At 43.4% G+C, this 23,463-nt stretch overlaps 1 protein-coding gene across 1 annotated transcript; it reads left to right on the forward strand.

Moving 5' to 3' along the window:
* The first annotated feature begins 51 nt into the window (after positions 1–51).
* On the forward strand, positions 52–20,092 carry SLC22A16 (solute carrier family 22 member 16). The gene is made up of 8 exons (XM_083433770.1): positions 52–185; positions 11,236–11,712; positions 13,127–13,244; positions 14,299–14,845; positions 17,227–17,354; positions 18,606–18,715; positions 18,835–18,934; positions 19,444–20,092. The coding sequence occupies exons 1-8, from the start codon at positions 136–138 to the stop codon at positions 19,654–19,656; spliced, it is 1,743 nt and encodes a 580-aa protein (XP_083289896.1). The 5' UTR covers positions 52–135; the 3' UTR covers positions 19,657–20,092.
* The last annotated feature ends 3,371 nt before the right edge of the window (positions 20,093–23,463 follow it).

Genomic DNA, 23,463 nt, shown 5'->3' on the forward strand with positions numbered 1-23,463 from the left:
GGCCTGAAGGGTCCGTCTGTTGGACAGGCGGGCGAAGGAGCCGCCCCTTCCCAGCAGGCGGGCTCTGCGGGGCAGGGAGGGGAGAGGCTGAGATGGGACTCTGGCCGGCCCCGCACACCGCCGAGCGCCCGCGCCATGGCTCGCAACTTCGAGCTCCTCTTTGACTCCCTGGGACACTTCGGCAGGTAACAGGCTGGAGCGCCGAGAGGGAGGCAGCAGCGGCAGAGGGGGAGTGGGGTTGGAGAGTTGGAGGCGCTGTGGGTCTCCGGTCTGGCCCTCCGCTCCCTAGGCAGAGGCGAAGGTGGGGGTGGCGAGGCGCGGGAGAAGCGGAGAGCTTCTTTGACTCGGGCGCCCGCCAGGGGTACGGGAGGGAGACACGTGTCCACCGCGGGGGAGCGAAGGTTGGCCACTTCCAGTGAAGGCTTGTTGCTAGTTTTGACTCTCGCCCTCCCTCCAAAAAGCGGGAAGCAGAGAGCGCGCTTCTCTTCTCCCGCTCGCGGCTTATCCTCGCACAACAACCTCGCGAAGTAGGCTAGGCTGAGAGATGGTGGCTGTCCCCAAGGTCACCCAGTGAGCTTCAGGGATGAATGGGGATTTGAACCCCGGTGTCTTCCCAGCTCGATTCACTACAGCACGTTAATGCAGCGTTTGGGGGCTTAGAGGCTAATAAAAGCCCCTGTTTTAAAATACCGGTGTAGGAACCCCTAAGGGAGTATATGTACTATATATGAGGTGAAAGATCTTTTGGACAAACGACTAAAAAGAGGAAGTTCCCTAAATTACGTAAATTTCCCCCTTTATCCCAGAGGTCTGGTAGTGATTATTTTGCACATGCTCAAAAAAACCTCTTCCTGTCATTTATGTGGCATGAGCTCTGTGGGTAGGGTCCAAGTGAGCCTTGGCTCCCATTCCCACATGGGGATGGAATATGCTGTTTGAAGGGGGTTGTGGAGGTTTTCTTCCTGCCCTGTGTGTGCAAAACACATTGGGAGCTGCTTATAGCAGGGGTGTGTGTAAGGAGGGGCTTGGCAAACCTGTGTCTTGGGGTTCTTTGAGTATGCTCTCACCTCTAGGAAATTATCTCTACACTTAGGCAGGAAGAACCAGCTGCACAAATATAAGATGGGGGGCACCTGGCTTGCCAGCTGTTAGCATCTGTCTGTCTGAAGAGACAATGGAGTGCGCCTCTGGGGGCGAAGTCAAACCGCTGGAGAATCACAGGGCCCACAGTGACTGCACAGTAACTGCTACCTCCCACATTGTTTTGGCTGTTTTAGCAGCACCAAAGTAAACTCACTGGGGCGCAAACCTGGGCAGTGTGTGTGGAGGTCCTGGGCTGCCCGGATGACAAGTCCTAACTCTCTGCCTCGCTGATGTGGTCCAGAGGAGGGCAGAGCAAAACATTTGGTGCCAGCTTGGCTGCAGGAGGAGTACAAGGCCCAATCCAACCATCTTAGGGACACCACTCCAAATTTGTATAGGGTTTACTCCTTAGCCTTTTCTTCTCCTGAATATGTCCTGCAGGGCAGCTTGCCAGTAGGACACGTGAAAAGGATCTTGGTGTCTTAGTAGACCACAAGCTTAACATGAGTCAACAGTGTGATGCAGCAGCAAAGGAGATTCTGACTAAACATCAGGAGTAGCTTTCTGTCAGTAAGAGCTGTTTGACAGTGGAACAGTCTCCTTCGAGATGTGGTGGACTCTCATTTCTTGGAGGTCTTTAAGCAGAGCTTCAGTAGCCACCTGTCATGTATATTTTAGATGAGATTCCTGCATTGGACTATGATTCTATGTTTCTTTGCACCTGTGGGTTCAGTTCCTAGTTTCTTTCTCTCTCTACAGACTTTTTGCTTTTAGAGAGAGAAATCTGGTGTACAGCTTTCTTGGTAGTTTATTTATTAAGCACATATTGTTGTAGTCTGGCCAGCTTAGTCACAGTGAATGAGTAATCCAGGGTTTTATTAAAAAAGAATGTTGATTTTTCCTGAATGGGCAGTCTAGCATTGGGGAATAGGACTCAGCAGGGAGGGGTGTGTGAGAGAGCCCATATTTTGGAGTTAATGAGATTGCTTCCCCCTTGCTATTGTAAACAGCAGAGGGGATTGGGATGTCTGTGCATTTATCTGTTTGGTTTCCCTACACCTGCATGCACACCCAGCTCCTATTCATGAAGCTGTCATCTGTGCATGCACAATGGCTCTCTCAATTGAACAGTTTTTCTTTTGGATTGTAGCTGGTTTGAGGTAAAATGCATCAAATGGCAGTATTTCGCAAGGATACAGGATCGCTTTGTATAGTGCGCGAAGTGTATATGGATTCAAAACCCAGTGGTGGCTGTGCGCTAGATCCAGATTAAGCAGTGATATGTAAACAGCAAGAGACAGGGAGTTAGTGTAAACTAGGTGCAGCATTGGGAGGGGGATATCTGAATATCTGCTGCCCGTTATTGTTATGGTACTTCCAGTAGGGTTTATCTCAAACTAAGCCAGCAAGTAAATAAATAAATATTATCCAAAGGAAACAAGCACTTGTAACACTGTATCTGGAATTTCACTTCTCAAAGCACCTTCTCCCTTGTGTGTAGAGGTGTAGGGGTACTCCGTTCTTCTGCCCTCAGCACAGGTATGATAAATTATAATAATAATTTATTATTTATAAGCTGTCCATCTGACTGGATTACTCCAGCCACTCTGGGAGGCTTCCAGAGCATGTGTTGTCCATGTCAGATTTGATATTTCACTGGATGATACAGTGACCTCATTGTGCTAAGCCAAACCTTGGCTCTTGGTTAGTCTGGAGAGAGCTTAACCATGAGCCCATGTTCTGATTGCATGCTAAGCCAAACCTTGGCTTACCACAGTGCGGCACAACAGCAAAAAAGATAGGGGAGAAGCAAAACAGTTCTGAGTTCCTCATTGGGAGCCTGCATCCCATCACAGATAACTGCATAAAGCTTCTACATAGATACTGTTATTATGAATATGTATGGATCTGGCTTATAGTGAGCCAGACCATTGGTTTGTCTAACCCAGAGGTGTCTGATGAGTAGTGGCTTTCCAACATTATTATTATTTATTGAATTCATATACTGCCCTATGCCCACAATATCTCACACCAGTGTTGCTTCCAGATACCTTTTAACCTGTAGATGCCAGTGGTTGATCTTAGGGTGTTATATATGCAAAGGATGTGCTATACCAACAAGCTATGGCTCCTCTTCCAATAATTTGAAACGGACTACTTTCTCATGAAAGCAGGAAAGTCCAGGAAATGCAGACATTGAACCATACGCATGTAGGCCCTCCTACACTCACCTTCAGTTTGCATTCTGTGTATATGTGCATATATCACGCACACATATCCAAAACCAGAATCACTGGGTGGATCTACACACAGGAAAAAAGCTATAAATAAGTCATAAATTAAATCATTGTAACAAAAGTAAAAAAAAAACCTATGTAAAATCGCATAGAAAAGTTTTGTGCTCTACAGCTCCATCTGGTGTTGCATGTTTATAATGCAATTAAAACTCTGTTTTTTGACTAATGTAGCTGGGTCCACAGTTTTATCACAGAATGACATGTTAACGCATAACTACAAGGGTGGTTCAAGCTGAGTACAGTTAGAGTTTGAGGGCTCGATCAGGTCCTGAAGCAGCATTCTTAAGAACTACTGTTTATAGAAACTGTGACTGCTTTATAGCTGCTTTGAGTATGTTTTTTATGCATCTTCAGTCATTTGCTTTTTCGGGTTAGTAAGTATCTTTGACCCTTCATAAGCAATCAAATGTTTGCTAACAAGGCACTTTGTACCCCTCTTGGAATGTTAAGCTTGTTGCTTCTAAGATTTACCTGTTAAAACTATGAAACTAAAACCCGCAATTCTCCACACCCCATTCTTGTTTACCGAAGAGCATAAATCTTCACGAGTGTTACTCCGATAGCAGAGTTTTATATAAGGTTCTGAATTTCATATAACCAGCTGTTCCAGGAGCAGAAGGGAACCCTTGCTTCACCAAGCCACTTTCTATGTTGGTTATCCTCACCAGCAAATGATGAACCAATGAATGTTTTGCTATGAATATAACTTTTTTAAAAGTTAAAAATACGTTAACAATATGTTATTTCCTTTTTAGGATCATTAGGGTAGGTAGGAGATGAAAAGGGTATTATTTACACAACTTTCTGCTTTCAACCTGCTTTTCCTTGAAAATGGGCTGGGAATTGGTCAGTATATTCCATTTAAGTCATCACCTATTTATTTTCTGCAGTGGTGGAAGTTGTGCTTTATATTACATACATGGAAAAATCAAGTATAGTAAATTATAATAATAAAGAGGAAGGCTTAATATACATCAGTGTGAGCTTTTTTCTCTCTACAAGTAACTGGGCAAATACAGTAACTGGCCAATTATGCATGTGTAATTGGCATTTAATTGGAGCTTATCTCTAGACTGGAGTCCGCTGATGAATAACAAGACAGTTATTGAAATGAATTCTTGACAGGGCATTCAGGGGCTAATGCTGAACACTAGAGCCATTATAAGAGAGAAACGTTTGTATAGCCTGGAAAAACACATGGGGACTGCTTGTCCAAAACCTGCTGTTTGTCATTCTGTTGTTCTTCCCCTCCACTGATACTTCTGCGACAATACAGCAGTGTGCTCATGGCCACTATTGCCTTGCACTGCGTTTTATTACAACCAACACCATGACAACTTCTTGGCTAAAAGGTCATGAGCACAGTGCAACATTATGTTGTAGTAAAGCCTGGAGGGAACTGGTGATTTGATGCACATTGCCAGTGTGGGTTACATGTTATTCATTTGCTTGACTATGAACTAATGGGCAACCTGTGGGCCGCCAGGTGATGTTGGTCTACAACTTCCATAAGCCAATGGCCAGGGAAGATTGGAGCTATTGTTGGCACCCATCTGTCTCAAGAGACAATGGAGTGCACCTCTGGGGGTGGAGTCAAACCGCTGCATAAGCAGCACCAAAGAAGGAGTGCCAACGGGAATAAAATATTGGGGAGCTGAGCATAGGGTGGGGACCAAAGATGGACAAACTATCCCAGAAGGAGCATGATGTGCTCCCACCAAAGGTGCTGCCCCTCCTCTGGTGCCCCATACACCCCATATGGAGCTACAATCCAGGAATATATCTGGAGCATCACAGGTTTCCCATACCTGCAGTTGACTTTTATTTGCTGGACTGTAGGTTCCTAGAAACTCTTTTCCCTGTGGACATCCTCCTTTCTGTATGCAATAGAAACATCAGGGGTAAAAAGCAGCAAAGGGGTGAAAATGGAAAATGGTATGAAAGTAAAGATGGGCAAAAGCACAACATTCCTTCAACACCATGCCCTCAGCCCTACTGCTGCAGTTAGGTTTAAAAAGAGGAGAACACCAAGCAGGGAATTCAAAGATGTGATTAATTTCACCTCTAGTTCCAAGTAACTATCTTGGTGGTTTCTTGTACCTTTCTTAGAAAAAGGCGTATAAGTTAAATCTCTGCACGTTTTTCTTTTAGTTGCAGGAGGGCACGCCTTGCTTATAAGCCAAAGAAGACAGCCTTGGGACTCACACAGTTGTTTATAATTCCATGGGTGGGCAACTGCTTGAATTATTAAAATATTTTGTTCGATGCACAAGTGAAGTCTTGTCTCAGTAATGCTGCAAAGTGCACCTGTATCATAATACAAAAGCACCACAATGCCTTGGGCAAATTCTGTTCTGTGACTGACTGGTAAATAATCCAGACGTTATGTGCAGAATTTTGATCAGTTCCAGCAAACCCTGAGGAGCAGTCTATTAAAAGCAAGAAAACCTGAACGCATGTAGAGATATTGTTCACGGTATATTAACGTATCCTGTTAACTGTCTTAAGTTGCTCTAGGGTTCAGTGTGTTCTAGATTTCACTGGTATTTGAGAAGCCCTACAACCTGTGGAAAAAAGAAGAACTCAAGTGCAAATACAGAAATAGGCCTAATATAGACAATATTCAGACAATTATATGGTATTGTAGATGTCTCAATGATAGTGTGTAGTTAGCAGAAACGTAGGGTGATATCCAACAAAGTCATAGAGCAGAGCCTCTGAAATTAATTGACTTAGGTTCTGCAACTCCATTGGTCTCAGTGGGTCCGTTTCGAATATGCCCAATGTTGGATATCATCCTTTTGGTTTTGCTTGGCATTACCACAACATATTATTTTATTGAACACTGGTATTGCTTCATAACTTGCATAAATAGACAAACCAATGAACTAAATCCCATCAAACATGCATCATAATTGATGGATGGAAGTACTACGCTGAAGAGCATTTGAGGATTAGAAATTAACAAAAATAAAGCATATCCAGTAATGAGATACAAAAATGTAATTTGCTCCTCTGTACCTGTTTGTTATTAAATGGTTGTGTATGTGTTTTAAGGATTTAAGGAAGGGAAAGGCATAACTAGGTTTTAATGGACAGAAGCAGATTGTTCTTGTTTGGGAAAAGTCTCACCAGAACATTTAAAAGTGGGATACGAAGGGCTAACTGAACATACGAGGAACTAATCTATGTATGTAAGGTGCCCCCATGTGCTTTTTTTTTTTTTTTAAAGGAAGAGCAGCACTGGTAATGCAGGAAGCTGGAGGGGGAGAAGGAGTGGGGCTGCTTCCTTCACCCTATATGTCAACCTGCAATGGCTTCGCTCTAAATCTGAACCTCCGTCCGCTTAACGCAAACATTTTTCCCCCTTCTGCGGGGTTCATAATGTATTTGTGAGGTCAAGAGGCATGTTCAGTGCTGACAGATTCATTGTAATTATAGCAGGTGGCCTCTGTTCAAGTGACTGCCTAAGGCTTTATTTGCGACCCAGGGAATCCTTATGGGTCTATACCAAAAATGAAAAATACAGGTAACAAAAAGGGACAATTAGGCCTTGACTGACTGGTCTGTTATGACATATTTATAGGATATCTGACATGCTTTTACTAAGCTTAGTTTCAGTGTTTGCCTACACAGACACTCGTGTGCTCACACATACGTACCCAAAAAGGGACCATCCATACACAAGGGGGTGATATTGACAGACCCAGGATAACCCCAAGGTTTGCAGAGGTACAAAAAATACCTCTAAGCTACAGGAAGTCCCACAAAATAACCCAAAATGCTTGGCCACGGAATGCTTTCTGACACAAGAGAGGGGGAAATCTGAAAATGGAATGGGAGTGGAAAGAAGTGACTGGTAAAGGAGGATGGAGGAAGGGAGATTCTGATATTTTAAAACGGTAGCTACAAAAAGGAAAAAGAAAAAATTTGTATTTGGATAAGCTGTTTTTAAATATATTCAAGGATGGAAGTGAGAGCTGCCCGTAGGAATCGGTGTAGAAATGTAGTATTTTCATGTACAGTGGTACCTCGGGTTACATACGCTTCAGGTTACATACGCTTCAGGTTACATACTCCACTAACCCAGAAATAGTGCTTCAGGTTAAGAACTTTGCTTCAGGATGAGAACAGAAATTGTGCTCTGGCGGCGCAGCGGCAGCAGGAGGCCCCATTAGCTAAAGTGGTTCTTCAGGTTAAGAACAGTTTCAGGTTAAGTACGGACCTCTGGAACGAATTAAGTACTTAACCCGAGGTACCACTGTAGCTGGAATTGAGTACAAATGTGTCCAACCCCACTGTAAAACACCAGAATGGAGTGGAGTGTACCCAAAGCAGCCCAGTGAGGCTTGAGCATTCTCAGTGGGCACAGCATTCATTATGTACTTTAAAGAGATTACGTAAGGCACTTAATTCCCAGTGAAATGTGTGCCTTTTAGTGACATTCTAAGCTCTTACTTGCTGTGTTTGGCCTCAGAAAATGTACTTATAAATGAGAAACAACATAATGGAGTTTGTTGACTTTTGGTTTTTTGCTTTGCACAAAGTCCACACTATTCTATGACTTTCCTGGCTTCATGTATTTTGAGGATTAATTTATTCATGTGGTATAGGAGCCAGCTCAGTGCTGGGGAACCATTTTTTTAAAGCTTTCCTTTCTGGGCAACCTTCTGGGGGCCACATGATGGAAGTGAATGGGGTCAGAGGCAAAGGGGTCAGAGTGACGAATGCACATTTCACCTTTGTTTCAGTAGGCTAGTTTCTATATGCACTCACACACCCCTCTCTATCCTCCACCCAGGGAAGCCAAAGGCACGATCAGGGCTCAAGGACACATTCCAGCCAGGCAAAAACACTCAAGGAGGGTGTGGGGCAGGACGGGAGATGGGGTGTAGCCTAGACAGAGTTCTGATGGCCAAACAGGGAGACCGGGAGGGTTGCATTCAGTTCCTGAGCCAAAGTTTGCCCACTCCTGTCCTAACGGGATGGTAAATACTAGAGCACCACAGATCCATTCCACAAATGATTGCTCTGCACAGTCATCTCAAATAGGTTTGTTGTTGACACACTTCTTTACAAGTTTCTGAAAGCACCTCGGGAGGGGACTGGAATTGTCCTTCCATGACATCCAGTAGTGCACAAGGCAGCAAGTGTTGTGGAAAGTTTGGGCTGTGTAGCCTTGCAAACTTTCCATACATTTCTGGCAGTTCTGTAACCCAAAAGAAGAAATGTCCAGCTATTTATACTTGGTTGTTGGCTTGTGGAAAGAAGGGCCTTCTTCTTAAAGTTGTTGAACACAGCAAGTATCACTGGTGGCATTATTACTGGGACTCTCCTCCCCCTGAACACACCCCTCAGATGCTTGCCGCCCAACAGTTGCCTTTTTGTCTGTGAATAAGCAGTTTCCTAGTGAAGGTATTCGGGAGGACAGGAAAAGTACCAAAATAATTTTGGTGCCATAAATCCTGTGGGATGCTTTGAGGTTTCCAGATTAGAAGGGGAAATGCAACATCTTGCTATGGAATTTTTGCGCTTCTGCTTTTCTTGCCCCATATATTTTAGTCTGTAATGGTTTTATTGATCGATAGGCATTTTTATTGGGGTTGTTTTGCTGTTATTTCTGAAATACGTTCAATAACCTGTTGTTCATTTATTTTGGGAGATCCAGCCACAGGCTTAGAGCCTAAGATAAGCTAACTTGAGGAAGGTCATGGAAGGAAAGTTTCCTGTTTCCCACCCCCGCCTCATAAAGCCTCTCTGGAGAGTTTGAGGCCTCCAGAATAATGTGGGATGAGGTTGCTTCTGGGAGGCCCCATAGGCCTGTGGCTAACTTCTGGATTTGAAGATAGGCCAGAAGGGTCTTTCCTGTTCCTACCACTCCTCCAGCCATTGCTTCTCTGCATCTTTGTTTCAGCTGTGACACTGGGTGGCAGTGATAAATGAAGATTTCCCTCAGATTTTCCTTCACATATAATTTCTTCAGTACATTTCGTTCAGAGCCCTGCTCCAGCTCAGGTCCTGTGTGCTTCTGGTTTCCATAAGTCGAGTTTCTCTCGACTTCCCTTTGGGAAGTGTTGCAGTAAATTGACGTGAAGCCAGTTTTGGAATACCTTTGTGTGGCTTTTGCCCGATGTTGGCAGTAATTTGGGTTTGTGAACAGAAGCTCTTCATCCTTTGCACTCACAGTAGGCCTGGTATGTTGAGGGTGTTGTGTACAAGACTTGCTGGGTTTGGGGAATAGGAAAATTACCTAGTTATTCATGCTAGTAAGTTATAAATGTTGAGATACCATATTGATATAAGGACTCTTGATGAAAGCAAATTTGTATTTATTTGTTTTGATGAGAGCTGTATGCATGGCATATGGAAAATCAGTGGAATAAAACTTGCATAAGGAACTTTACGCATTACCCCCCCCCCAAAAAAAGATGAATATGGTTCTACAGGGCAGAAAATATAGGAAAAAAATCAAGACCAACAGTTAGGGAAAATAATCAAAATGGGAATAGATGTCTCTCAACAAAATAAATGCCTTCTTGTATAAAAGTATATACTCATCCAAGGTTGCCTAAGATGCATTTCAGTAAGCTTACTGTTTCTGACTAGTGAAAGAAATCTATAGGTAACAGAAAAAATAGTCATAACAATAATTAGACATGTCACAGTCAGTCAACAAACAATAGTAACTAAAGAGCTAGCACTGGAAATGCTCAGAAAAAGGTAATATACAGCCTAAAGCAAAGGTGAGGTGCTGTTCCTTGAAACTGGGCTGTAACTCTGGACTCAGCTATACAGCTGCAAATAAAACATTTTAAGTGTGTTTTAAGTGCAATATACAATGTGACACTAGATGGTGATGGTGAGCCTTATGGAAAATTCAATGTATTTTTTTTTAAAAAAAGCATTTTCAAAATGGGTTTTATATGTGTGTAGATTCCACCTCTTACCACAGTAAGTGTGTGCTGAATCCTTTATTCCATCTGTAGAGACCATTCTCAAGAAAGGGGAACTTCTTGGAGAGATGTTCCTTCCCCGCCTCAGATTGTGCAATTTCCGGGATTAAGGTTTTTTCCATGTTGACACCCCAGGTTGATTTTCATCCATCCCCACCCCTGACCTGTTGTTAATATAGAAACAGCAGCATGCCATTTTGAAATCCAAATATGCAAAAAGGACAAGATTTATTTATGGTCTATAAACTGGATTGGCTAAAATCGGTGTCATTTTTGCCAGTTGTCTCATTAAAATGTAGATTTTAATCCTTCAACTGCAGATTGCAAAACACTTTGGACCCCGATCCTGTGTCTATGTTCCTTACACAAGACATACCAGATCCATGTGCATATTGTTTATCTTAATAGAACTGTGTTTTCTTCTATCAATTCACTGGGACAAAGTTGAGTTTTTTAAACCATTTCTTTGAGTTTAAAAATGCGACACTTTTTATAACATCAGGATATAATTTCAAATGGTAAATTTCAAATGGGCAGAAGATATAGGACAATGAAAACACGAACCACACGCCTTCTGAATAGTTTCTATCCAAGAGCTCTGATTGCACTAAATAATGATCTTAGGGCCAGTTGTAAGAAATAGCAAGCAGGGAGTAGGAAGGAATGAGATAGGGTTTAGGTTATGTTATGCCTTCAATAGGTCATTTTATATTTTGGATTATGTATGTTTTATAGATTATGTCTGAATGGGATGAGAGTGTTGGAGGTACGTGCAAATGTGTATGTGAACCCGGTCTTTGGGTGGGTGTTTGATTTTCGTTGTTGTGTATACTGTGTATATACGGACAATGACAAATAAATTTCTAATTCTAATAATGATAATTATTTGTTTTCCTTTTCAGATATCAGGCATGGGTTTATTTTGCATCTGTTTTTCAATCTATTTCTTGTGGCATCCACTACTTAGCTTCTGTCTTCTTGGCTGTTACACCAAAGTTCATATGCAGTGTCCCTGGAAACGTGAGTAGTGTTCTGATTTATAATTCATCTAGTTCAAGAATAGAGGATGCCTGGGCACTCTGGACATCAGCACAACACTACATCTTGGTCCAGCTGGAAAATGGAGATGTTTGGGAACTTAATCAGTGCAGCAGGTCCAAACGAGAGGACACTTCAAATTTTACTTACGAATACAGTGGTAACAAGACGGATGTTCCATGCACTGATGGATTCATCTATGACCAGACCAAATGGCAGAGCACCATCGTGACAGAGTGGGATTTGGTCTGTCAGCGGGAATGGCTTGCAAAACTCACACAGCCCACATTCATGTTGGGAGTCCTTTTTGGAGCTGTGATCTTTGGAGATATTGCTGACAGGTACAGTAGTACTGAACTAGCTTGGTGACTTGGGTTCAAATCCCCATCCACCAAAAAAAAAAGCCCTCCTGACACGGTTTGGTTTGTTAGACGCAACAGGAGAGCGCAGAAGGATGCCATCAAAATATATCATTCTAGATTTCTCAAGCAAGTTTCTGCTTGCAGTAGAAAGCACAGAGCTGAGAGATGTGGAATAAAATTCCTATTCAATCAAGTTAACAGTCAGAGGCTGAGCTTGAACAAGGCATGTTAACTGAGTATTTTCAAGAGGAAATGTAGGTGACTTGCAAGCTCATGCAATGTTGGTGTCCTGTTCTCTTTCCACCCTCTCTGATGCCCTAGTCAAAAGACAAGTAAAGAGGTTACTCAGCCAGAGACACATAGCTCCAGTGCATTTTTGGATCACTTTTATTAACTTGGGAGGGAGGCCCTGCTTGTGTGTTATCTATGGAAATGTATTTTGAGCATAAAAAACAGAAAGGTAATCCTATTCATGCATACTCAGAATTGTAGCCTAAGGGAACCTAAGATGTAGGTGGAATGCAGCTGCCACGTAGGCTGGATAAATTACAGTAACTCCACCACACCCCTCAGTATCCTTGTTGAGGAAATGCAACACACAATATAATGCGGACATACTCCAGCCCCTTAGCATCACTGTAGGTGGACTACCACTGTAGATGGTCTACAGAATGTTGAGAATGGCAGCAAGCAATGAGGCTTGTATCATCATCATCATTTCCTTTGTACGCTGCCTTTCCCTAGTTAAAAGTATGTAGTCTGCCTGTGACCTCAGAACACTTAAGCCAAAGTCAAGCATTTAAAAAAAATTCTTAAACTTAAGTGGGAGTTAAATTGAGCATTCTCTCCTGCTGAACTCAATAGGACATAGAAGTGTGTAGCTTTGGCCGGCTGGAGGTGTGTGTCTGTAGATTTTTTATTTTGCAAGGAAGGAATGTAGCCTACTGTGCAAAGGCAAGAGGCACATCTGTTGCTCCACCTACTTTTGCCTCTGGCCCCTGGAAGTTTGCTTACGACAGGATGTTGCCCTCATGCTCTATACAGTTACTCCATCCAAAGATAAAGTAATAGCAGCTGCCCTTTAAAAAGCCATTAGCTAAAATGCAAACTCTGAAAATGAGCTTTGAAGCTCATTTTGAGTTGATGAAATGGAGATAATTTTGTTTTTAAAAAGAGATTAATAAAAATCTATTACAGAAATATCAAGTATAAAAATCTAGTAAATAACAAGTGTAAAATCTGCAGTAAGCTATAAACTGCTAGGTACAGCATTTGTGAGGCTTCCTTCTTTCTCTCTTGTTCTGGTGATGCAAGCCCCAGAGTTAGAAATGTTTTTCTGATGCAGTTTTTGCAATATTTATTTTTATGCTTGTTTTCTTACTGCGTTCCACAGGATGGGGAGGCGGCCCGTCATGTGGTTCACCAGCACTGGCCAATTTATATTTGGCATTGCAGTGGCGTTCACATTTGACTACACAAGCTTTGTGATTGTCCGTTTCCTGCTTGCAATGGTAAGAACCCAAGTTGATTTTTCCAAGAAAATAATTTCCTTGACTGTTTCGAAGGCTCTTCATTATTAAACCTCCAAAAGCGTATTCTAGCTGCAGTCTCTAAACCAGTTAAGCCAGAGCACTTGGATTGATCTCAGTACGATTTCAGTGACACAAAATTGCTTCTATGGGCTTCTAAAGTTTCTCCAGGAGTTTGCCTGGCTGCCTCTGAGCACATTGCCTAACCTTGTTTTATATTGACTGCCCTTTAATATATGTAGGCCCAATTCAGCCAAAGCAAAGGACTTTGAAATATCATTCATTTAAGGTGGAAGCATTAAACATGTACCTCTCTCATTTGATCAACAGATCTTAAATACTGAATGTTTTCTTATTTATATATAGCTATATACCATATTTCTTTCAAAGAAGCAGGGAAGTGAACTTGGGTAATCTTATGTTTCCCCCTGCGTACCTTTGTTGAGGTAAGCTAGGCCGAGAAAGAGAGTGATTGTCCCAAGACTGCTTAGGCCTCATCCACAATCCACACATCCATTTGTTCCATGATTACTTCTGTTTGCCCCTTGATTTCTAGGCCTGGGTTTGAGAGGCTTTTCTTTTGTCCTGCCACTTTCCAATACAGCTGAATTGGAACAAACATCAATCCGCAGAAAACCTGATTGACATTTGTTCCGATTCAGCAGTAAAGCATGGGTTTTCCCAGGGAATGCGGTGGGACAAAAGAAAAATCTCTCGGACTCAGGCCTAGTAATCATGGGACAAACAGAAGTGTGGATGAGCCCATAGTAAGTTTTCCATTGCTGAGGGGAAATCTGAACCCAGATCCCCCTGATCCAATTCACACTGGCTCCCTTTTTGGCTGGATTATAGCCTACATTTATATCCAATACCATTGCTTCGTTTGTTCTTGGATCACCGCTTTCCTCTTTATTGTAGATCGCGGACTTCTTGAAATTCTGAGCCTCTGCAGCATGACCATCTATTTTTAATTCTTGTTGTAGAGGGAGACTAGACTGAAGCCATTTTCTTTCTCTGTTTTTCCCCCACCTCCCAGGTTTCAAGTGGCTATCTGGTTGTAGTGTTTGTGTATGTGACTGAATATATTGGCATAAAGGCTCGCACGTGGGCATCCATGCACGTCCATGCGTTTTTTGCACTGGGGATTATGGTTGTGGCTCTGGTAGGCTACTTGGCCCCGACCTGGTGGGTCTACCAGATATGCCTTTCCGTAACAACTCTCCCCTTTGTCTTGTGCTGCTGGATGCTCCCAGAGACACCCTTCTGGCTGCTCACAGAGGGAAGATACGAAGAAGCACAAAAAGTAATTAATGTAATGGCAAGATGGAATAAAGTAAGCACTCCTTGTAAAATTTCTGAACTGTGTCCCGTCCAAGATGATCTAGTCAGTAGCAGAACGGGTGATAATGACATTTCTCCCGTGAAGAAGCACAACATCTTAGATCTGTTTCATAACTGGAACATTGCAAGAAGGACCATTACAGTCTGGCTGATTTGGTTCACTGGGAGTTTAGGATATTATGTGTTCTCCCTCAGTTCCGTGAACCTTGGAGGCAATGAATATTTAAATCTATTTCTCATAGGTAAATATTGTTTGATGTAACTTACTGTACTTGCAACAGAAATGCAACCAACTTTTAAAAAATAAATGTCTAGTGATTGTCGCCACCACCAGTGAACTTCCAAACTCAGGCCCTGTTCATACACACATGCAAATTATAATGTGAGGGCCATTTCACAGGCAGATGATTTTCAGGGTAATACTGTCATGTTTCAAGCAGGGCTGTGGTTATGGAAATGGGGACCTGGGCCTCTCAGGGATATTCCAGCTAAATGTTCAGCTTTCGTCAAGTTTCTAGCCTTTTACTTTTAGAGATGCAAAGAAACATGTACAAGGAGCATTGTTGTTCACTAAGATATAATACTGTCAAACGTAAAACATGTTAGGCTATAGTCTGCCTGTATGAATGTTCTGGCTGTTCTGCAAAGCTTCTCTGTCCCTTTAGGCCTCTCACTACAGAATTTCTTACTATGGGATTGGTTTCAAGTGGCTACTATTCACATGAATTATTTGGCTTTCACTTAAGGTTAGTTCACAGCAGTGGCGGCTAACCTGTAGCCCCAGCCAGCATGGCCTATGGCCAGGGATCGTGTGAATTGCAGTTCAGTAATATCTGAAGAGCTACAGTTTAGCCACTCCTGGTTTACACGAATGTGGTTTAGAAATGCTGGCCAAAAAATGAGAATCAAGTATGCATCCTTCTCCCACTGTACACATTACCTGGTGTGCTATGAGGATGCAGGTACATACTTCTGTATGCATGTCCTCAAATCCTTGCACATCCACAAAGAGGGGAAAGAATGCTGAAATCAAGCGTATGCACATGTACTCTGTGCCACATGTTGAGTTGTGCATGCAGTGCATTGTACTGATGCCTCACTACACAAATAAGATTACCTGCTGGAAATTGCATGATCAGATGCTTGGAGTCAGATGCTTCTGTGCTGTGCAGCAATAACATAGCCTAGAACCAAGTGCAGGGCTCCCACTGCTGAATCCAGAGAACATTTTTGTCTCCTTATTTTGGCAGCGGGAGTTGGCCCCAACATCTGACCAGGAGCCATTGTTACAACAGCACCAAAACTGTGGAAGAGCTGCTATGCAATGCAGAAGTACCACGCAAGGGTTTCCTTCAGGCCTGGCAGGGTACAGGTCTGGCTTCAGCCTAGCAACAGATGACTTGGTGGGGTGGAGATGCTTGCCTGATCTCTTGGCAGGTGAATTGCAGCTGCTTACTGGGTGGGAAAGAGCTGACGTGGCAGGGAGGGCAGCACAATGCAAACACAGCAGCAGGAGCAGCAGCAGCAGGTCGGCTCTGCCTTTGCGTTGAGCGTGCTGCCCTCCCCACCACCTCACCTTTCTTGAGCAGCAGGGACTCACCTGCCAAGAGGTCAAGTCAGCATCTCTGCCCCACCATGCCACCTGCTATAGCTATAGCCACTAGGAGAGTATCCTAATAGTCCTCTGGCCATTTAATGCTGTTGCAGATGTTTATGCAGGCAGACAGGAAGTAGCACTTGGAACCCAGAAGGGTTGTGGGAACAGAGGTGGCCACCCCTCCCTCACCTGCCTTGCCTAGAAAGGCTGCTGTAGCTGTATGCAGCACAAATGCCTCTGTGCCACAGCATCGAAGCTGTGGATGGGGCTGGGCTGTTCTTTCTCACAAACTAGCATCATCAGTTGACATTTTTGAGGATGTGCATAAGATAAGGTGCTAGTATTCAATTTTGTTTAGCAGCAGTGTATGGCCAGTGGATTGATATTGTTACACAAGTGAATTTTTCTGTAATCGTGAAGACATTTATCAGCTGCTGACCACTTAAGGCATGGTTCAGCCGAATTGGAGCCGTGCTGCTGATTTCAGCGGGAGACTTAAAACATACGCTTAAATCTCTTCCATTTTTATCAATGACATTGCACAGTATTTCAGTTTGATGGGATTGTGCCCGTTATTTCAATATATTTAGTGTCAGGATGTTAGTCATATGAGCTCCAGTTAACTGGCAATCCTAAGGGCCTTTTCACCCTATGCATGCCTGTGTCCCAATAAGTCTTTAAAGTGCCACAGAGCAAAGAACTCTTTTTTTATTTCGGCTTTTTGACATAGTACTGCAGGAGCCATTTTAGGTATCCTTTTGACACCTGGGGAAAGTTGTTTTGTAACAGCCTTTGTTTCTGCAGATCATTTTCCCCAAGTGGCAAGTGTATTTCATATTCAGTACCTCGCAGTGTTCTAGGCCGCCCTGTTGCCATCGCCATATTGCAAATCGGGATGGCTGAGGCATAAGGGGAGGGGCAGGCTAAGGCCACACTGGAGAGAAAATAAAAATCATGAGAAGCAGCAGTCTAGCCATGTCTTTATGTATCTAACACATTTTTAAAATGTGAATTATCTGATGCTAGGTGCTGTGGAGCTTCCTGCCTATGTCCTGGCTTGCATAGGAATGGACAAACTGGGACGAAGGAACACCTTGATCCCATTCCTCATCTCGAGTGCAGTGATCTGCGCTCTAGTCATGGTGATACCTCAGGTGAGTCATTCACACCTGCATCAGATGTATATAAACATGCTGTGGGTCTGGTACTAATGTAGCATCCTGAGCAAGGCAAGAGGATCTATTCAGGGCATGTGTCAGTTTCAGCCATATATGCATTATATAGTTAAAGCAGTATCACATCGTTTTAAATAGTCCTGGCTTTCCATGAAGAATCCTGGGAACGGTGGTTTTTAAAGATGCTGAGGATTATTGGGAGACGCCTGTTCCGCTCACAAAGCTACAGTTCTCAGAGTGGTTTAATAGTCCATTCCTCTTCCGAGGGAACTCTGGGATTGTAGCTTTGTTAGGGAAAACAGGGGTCTTCTAACATCCTTAACAAACTTTGGTTCCCATGATTGTTGAAAGTCTCATGGTACTTCTTTAAATGTATAGTACAGATGGAGTCTAAGGGCAGGGTTCACCTAATGAACCCCACCAACAGAAGCCCAGCGCAGGGGTTTCTGCCTGTGCAACAGGGTTCCCCCACTCTCCTCCCCCTGTGCACTCCCCCAAATTGGCTCCTGGGGACTGAGGAGACTCCCAGGATAGCAGAGGATAAGAAAATGGGATATCATTCTATCTGGCAAGCAGATACATGTGCGCAGATGGAACATCTGTAACAGTGTGACGTTGAATTCCACCCAAGGTTTTTGAATTGCTGCCAGCTTGAATTACTGCATCAGAATGCTATGGAAGAATATTACCCCAGTTCCACCCCCGTTCCATCTCCTCTTGGCAAGTTTTGGGCTACATGAGGCCACATTTGGCAATAGAGGCTCTTGTCAACGTTGCAGCAATTATGGGACCTTGGGTTGACACAGAGGGTTGTTACTGAAACTAATTGTAGATCATAGCTGATGCCATGGCTTAAAGAAATGGGCCATAAATTCCAGAAATACTGACAATATTCCATCTGTAAAACTAGTAACTTGCTGATCTAGCAACCTTTTCCAAAATGTGAGCGTTTACATGCTTAGATGGAACTTAAGAAAGGAAACTGCAGCCTTTGGGCCTGCAATAGTAGTAAAAAAATACTGTCCAGTCATGATTAAGTGAAGAGATGGAATTAATTACTTGGTAAAGGAAACCAAACCATTGTCTGCTCTGAACAGTGCAGTAGGGGTTCCTGAATGTTTACAAAATAGCAAGGCTTTTATGAACTGAGTTCTGGAACATAAGTCCCTCAGTAACCCTCAGTGAATTCATGCTCCCTATGCTGTTATAAAATATGTTTCCTCTTAACAGGATTACAGTGTTCTAGTTATTGCAGCAAATATGGCTGGAAAGTTTGCAATAGGTGTTGCATTCGGCCTTATCTACCTGTATACCGCAGAGCTATATCCAACAGTTGCACGGTAAGGCAAAACTCTTTACCCCTTAAGAATTAGAATTGTATCCTGCAGCTTTGCTCTGTGAAAATGTCTTCTGCTTATAACACTATCAATTGAAATTGGACTTTTTGTTTACTGTTCAGGAGCCTTGCAGTGGGCAGTGGGAGCATGATGTGCCGGGTAGGGAGCGTGGTAGCCCCTTTCTGTGTTTACCTGTCAAGTGTTTGGATCTTTATGCCACAGGTAAATGCTTTGTTTTAACAGCTTCATCAAACTTGACAATGCCAGTAATGTACTAGATGGCCAGTTATGAGAAGAGCCAGTAGTTGAGGCCTGGAACAAACAAATATCAGCACTGCAGCCCCTTTGAAAATGACTTGAGCATATCCACAATGGACCAGTTCACATATGATGCTAAGCCAAACTAATGCTAAGCTTGAAGTTACAAGCCTGTAGGTACTCAAAATTAAAACCATGGCCATTTCAGTCCTCCCTGTCATCCTGCTGCTGCCTCATCCAGAGCTAAGCTATGGTTTGAATTACAACACTCCTCAATGGTGGGGCTCCCCTACTGATGGCAGAGCCAAGCAGAGGTGGGAGGGGGGCTCTATCCAACCCCCTTGAGTGCAACTTGGGGGGTTGGGTTGCTCTGCAACTTCATCTGTGTCATTGTTAACAATAGTAAATAAAACCTCTTGTTTTGCTTTTCATGCAGTTAGCTTCTCTCACTTACATGAGCTGTTTTCTTTTAGCTGATTGTAGGAGTCATGGCCTTCCTGAGTGGAGTGCTAACCCTGATGCTACCAGAAACTCTTGGGAAGCCATTGACAAATACATGGGCAGAACTCAATGAGCATATGAAAAAAGACAGTGGCTCAGAAAAGTATCTCCCAGCATCTCAGGATGGTGCAGCACGGGATAAGATTGAGATGCTGAACCAAGAGGCACACGGCACCGATGGATAAGATTTTTTTTAAAAAGCTATTATGTTCTGTATTGTGCTCCTTCGTTTGCAATATCCACTGCTTAGTACATGTTCCTTGTAATCTGTACACCCTCTTGCCCTCTCATCATGGACACAAGAATTAGAGCTTGAAGAACATATTTTGAAGCTGTTCTGAAGCACCTTGTTAACATATGAAGTGAGTAATGCTAATTCAAAGAAATATGTTTTTCTGATACTGATTTTAAAAGGCCACCTCTAGTTTCTTTCTCAGATTTCCTGCTGCATTCATTGTCATTTCAAAATCCCCTGTCAATAACGTTTGAATTGCCAAGTGCAAGCACAACAAATCATGAATTGGTATTGTTACGTTCTCGGACATTTAGACAATGTTTACATAGGAGGAAAACTCTCAAATAATTGTAGTCATTTCTTAATAAATGGAACATGCCAATCTAGGTTTTCTAAGCTTTTGTCTCATTTCTTAGCAATGCCATCCCTTTAAAAGGAGAAGCCAGCCCATGGCTTCTAATGGAGACAGTCAACATTTGTAAGTTCCATAGACAGTATGCATGCTCATTGAATGTTAAAGGAATTATGTGTGACCGGAACAAAATATTGGTAGCTGTCTGTAGCAATGTCTCTGCAACACAGATAAAATCAGGTTGTCTTAAAAATTGGAGGGCCATTTTTATTTCATTCCTTTTCATTCCTTCCCTTTATTTCAGTTGCAATCTTTAACTCTTTCAATCTTTAACAGGGCTCTTCAAGGGGGGAGAGAATTGGCATGGAACTAATGTGTGTACATGCCCTGTGACTTTTACAATAGATTCTGGCGTATAAGACGACTTTTTAACCCCAGAAAAGAGGTTAAAAAGTTGTGGATCGTCTTATACGTCGGGTATGGAGCCTGCCCACTGCTGCTGCCGAAGCTGCCGCAGCTTCCGCAGTAGCAGCAGCATGCGGCGGGCTCTGCTCCACGCTGGGAGGAAGCTGCCCAGCGATGTTAAGCTGGCTTCGCTGGGCGGCTTCCTCCTGGCGCGGAGCTGCCCAGCGTATTAGGCGATTGGGCTTATAAGACGAACCCCCAAATTGGCAGCTGCCAGTTTGGGGGGTTGTCTAATACGCCCAGTCACCTAATAAGCTGGAATCTACAGTACAAACCTGAGGATAATCCAAGATACATTTTCACTCAGCTCGTATAAGTCTCATCATCTTAAGTGTGCTGTAAGAATAAAATGTCTTGGTATGCCTGAAGGCCAGAAAAATCTGCAAACAAAACTACAGAAGGATGTTGTATACAGAATATTGGCTGCAAATAGCTCTTTGGGGGCAAATAACAGTTCTGTGGCCATTGTCAGTGTGAAAATGGCATAAGGGAAAGAGTTAACCATTGTCCCAATCTGGAAAGGCCCTCCCTCATTGCTCCTTTTTTGTTAATAAAGAGAAATGATAGCTCTTAAGCTTGCTAATTTCTTTTTAAAATGGTTAAAGCAACGTGTAGTTTTGACCCTGGAGAGTTTCTTTACCACCCTCAGTTAAAACTAAGGACATGTGCTTGACTACTTTGCAGAGCAGAGGCTGGGATCACCAGGCCACAGGTCTTTTGCTGGATGTGCTCTACATATGCATATGTTTATACATACTAGGCTTTTTAAAAATATATGTGTTGAATCTTCAGAACAAAGCTTTTTGGCTATTCTTCAATCATTTATCTTACGTTTACCCCTGCAGCTCTCTCACAATTAATTTCTGTTCCTGTTGGAAATGCAACTTTCCCAGCCATTTTAACAAAGAAAACAGTTTGAGGGGAATCAGCTGCTACAATCTCAGCCTTTGGTTTCCACAATGATTCCCCTGTGGCTTCAGAGGGAAGGGCCTTGCCAAGCCCCCGTTTGTCTTCCTCCTCCTCTACCTCCCCACTTTTAACTTTCTCATGTGTTCAGATCTCTTTGGCCTCTCCCTTCCTCTTCCTCTGGCTCCCCAGCTGTGCCCTGTTGCTCTTTCCTTTCTTTGTAGTTTCATTTTCTCAGCAAAGCATCCTGGCACATCTGTCCCAAGTTTCAACAAGGCCACCTCCTGCCATCACATTCTGATCACCCATTCTAGAGGTACAGGAGTCCACCTCACAGGCTTTCAGCTTGTTAGCAACTCCTTCACATTCTGAACCTCTAGCAAATGCTTGCAAGCTTCTTGTTCATGGGTGTTTCACTGTGCAGGGAAGCAAGTGGACTAAGGTAAAGTTAGCAAAGAAGCAGAAACCCTTGTGTGAAACTGCAAAAGCTCAACTGTGCAAAATGTATGCTACAACATATTTCTGAGGCAGCATTAAAGGAAACACTTATTTCCTTGAACAACAACAGCAAACTCTAATATTGAGACCACTAGGCAGTGGTTCCTAATTAGCTAAGAAGAAGAAGAGTTTGGATTTGATATCCCGCCTTATCACTACCCGAAGGAGTCTCAAAGCGGCTAACAATCTCCTTTCCCTTCCTCCCCCACAACAAACACTCTGTGAGGTGAGTGGGGCTGAGAGACTTCAAAGAAGTGTGACTGGCCCAAGGTCACCCAGCAGCTGCATGTGGAGGAGCGGAGATGCGAACCCGGTTCCCCAGATTACAAGTCTACCGCTCTTAACCACTACACCACGCTGGCACCACGCTAAGTACTGCAGACCCCATTTTTTGAAAGCCAAGCTATGACCCCCCCCCTTACTTTTGAAATTTTTGATATCTCTATGGTAGTTTTTGTTAGATGAATGGTACTACTGAACCCCTGGGTAGGTTATGCAGACTCCCTGGGGTCCACAGACCACCAATTGGGAACCACTGCTCTAGAGAATACAGTCATACCTTGGGTTAAATATGCTTAAGGTTGAGCGTTTTCAGGTTATGCTCCGTGGCGACCTGGAAGTAACGGAACACGTTACTTCCGGGTTTCGCTGCTCGCGCATGCGCAGACGCTCAAAATTATGTCACGCACATGCACAGTAGTGGCAATCACGACCCGCACACGTGCAGACGCACACTCGCGAGTTACGCTCTACTCAGGATGCAAACGGGGCTCTGGAACAGATCTCGTTCACATCCAGAGGTACCACTGTACTTTGACTTCCTACCCACCAACACCCCCTTCTCCCTCCCTGATTCTTGAACCCTCCTGACTCCAGTGATTGAGACTCGCCATTTCTCATATGCCCCATTTTGTCCATGTCAGCCCTTTCAAAGGCTAGGGGATAAAGACTGTGGTTCTGGAAAGGTGTGTGTGTGTGTAGGCCAACTATATACAGTTTCTTATTTTAACAACAGAAATCTTTGGCATCCTCAGTTATCCTTGGGTGCAACATGTATTGCCCTGCCTTGATACTTGGTACTTGGGCTGGACCTTAATAACAACAACAATTTTATTATTTATATCCCACCCATCTGTCTGGGTTGCCCCTTCTAGATGTTGTACTACAACTCACATCATTTCTGACCATTGGCTCTGCTAGTTGAGGCAGGTAGGAGTTGGAGTCCAACAATATCAGGAGGGCCATGGGTGCCCCTCCCTTGAAATAAATGTTTCACGACTGGCAGGGCAATTCATTAATGCCACCATGTGTTCTCAGCAGCAAAGGTGAAAGCCAAAGAACAGCAAGAAAAACAAGAGGCAGTGTAATGAAACAGACAATCACTCCTGCATTGTTCTGAGCAACCCTGTTGCCATCCACCAATCATAATGTTGGTGGTGAATGACATCCCCACATTAGAAAAGCAATTAAGCCATTAATCAACATGTGATGATAAAATGCCCTGATTATGTCACTAAATGCAATGTTCACACCTCT

Source organism: Podarcis tiliguerta, assembly GCF_965153285.1.
Source record: "Podarcis tiliguerta genome assembly, chromosome: 3".
Lineage (NCBI taxonomy): Eukaryota > Metazoa > Chordata > Lepidosauria > Squamata > Lacertidae > Podarcis > Podarcis tiliguerta.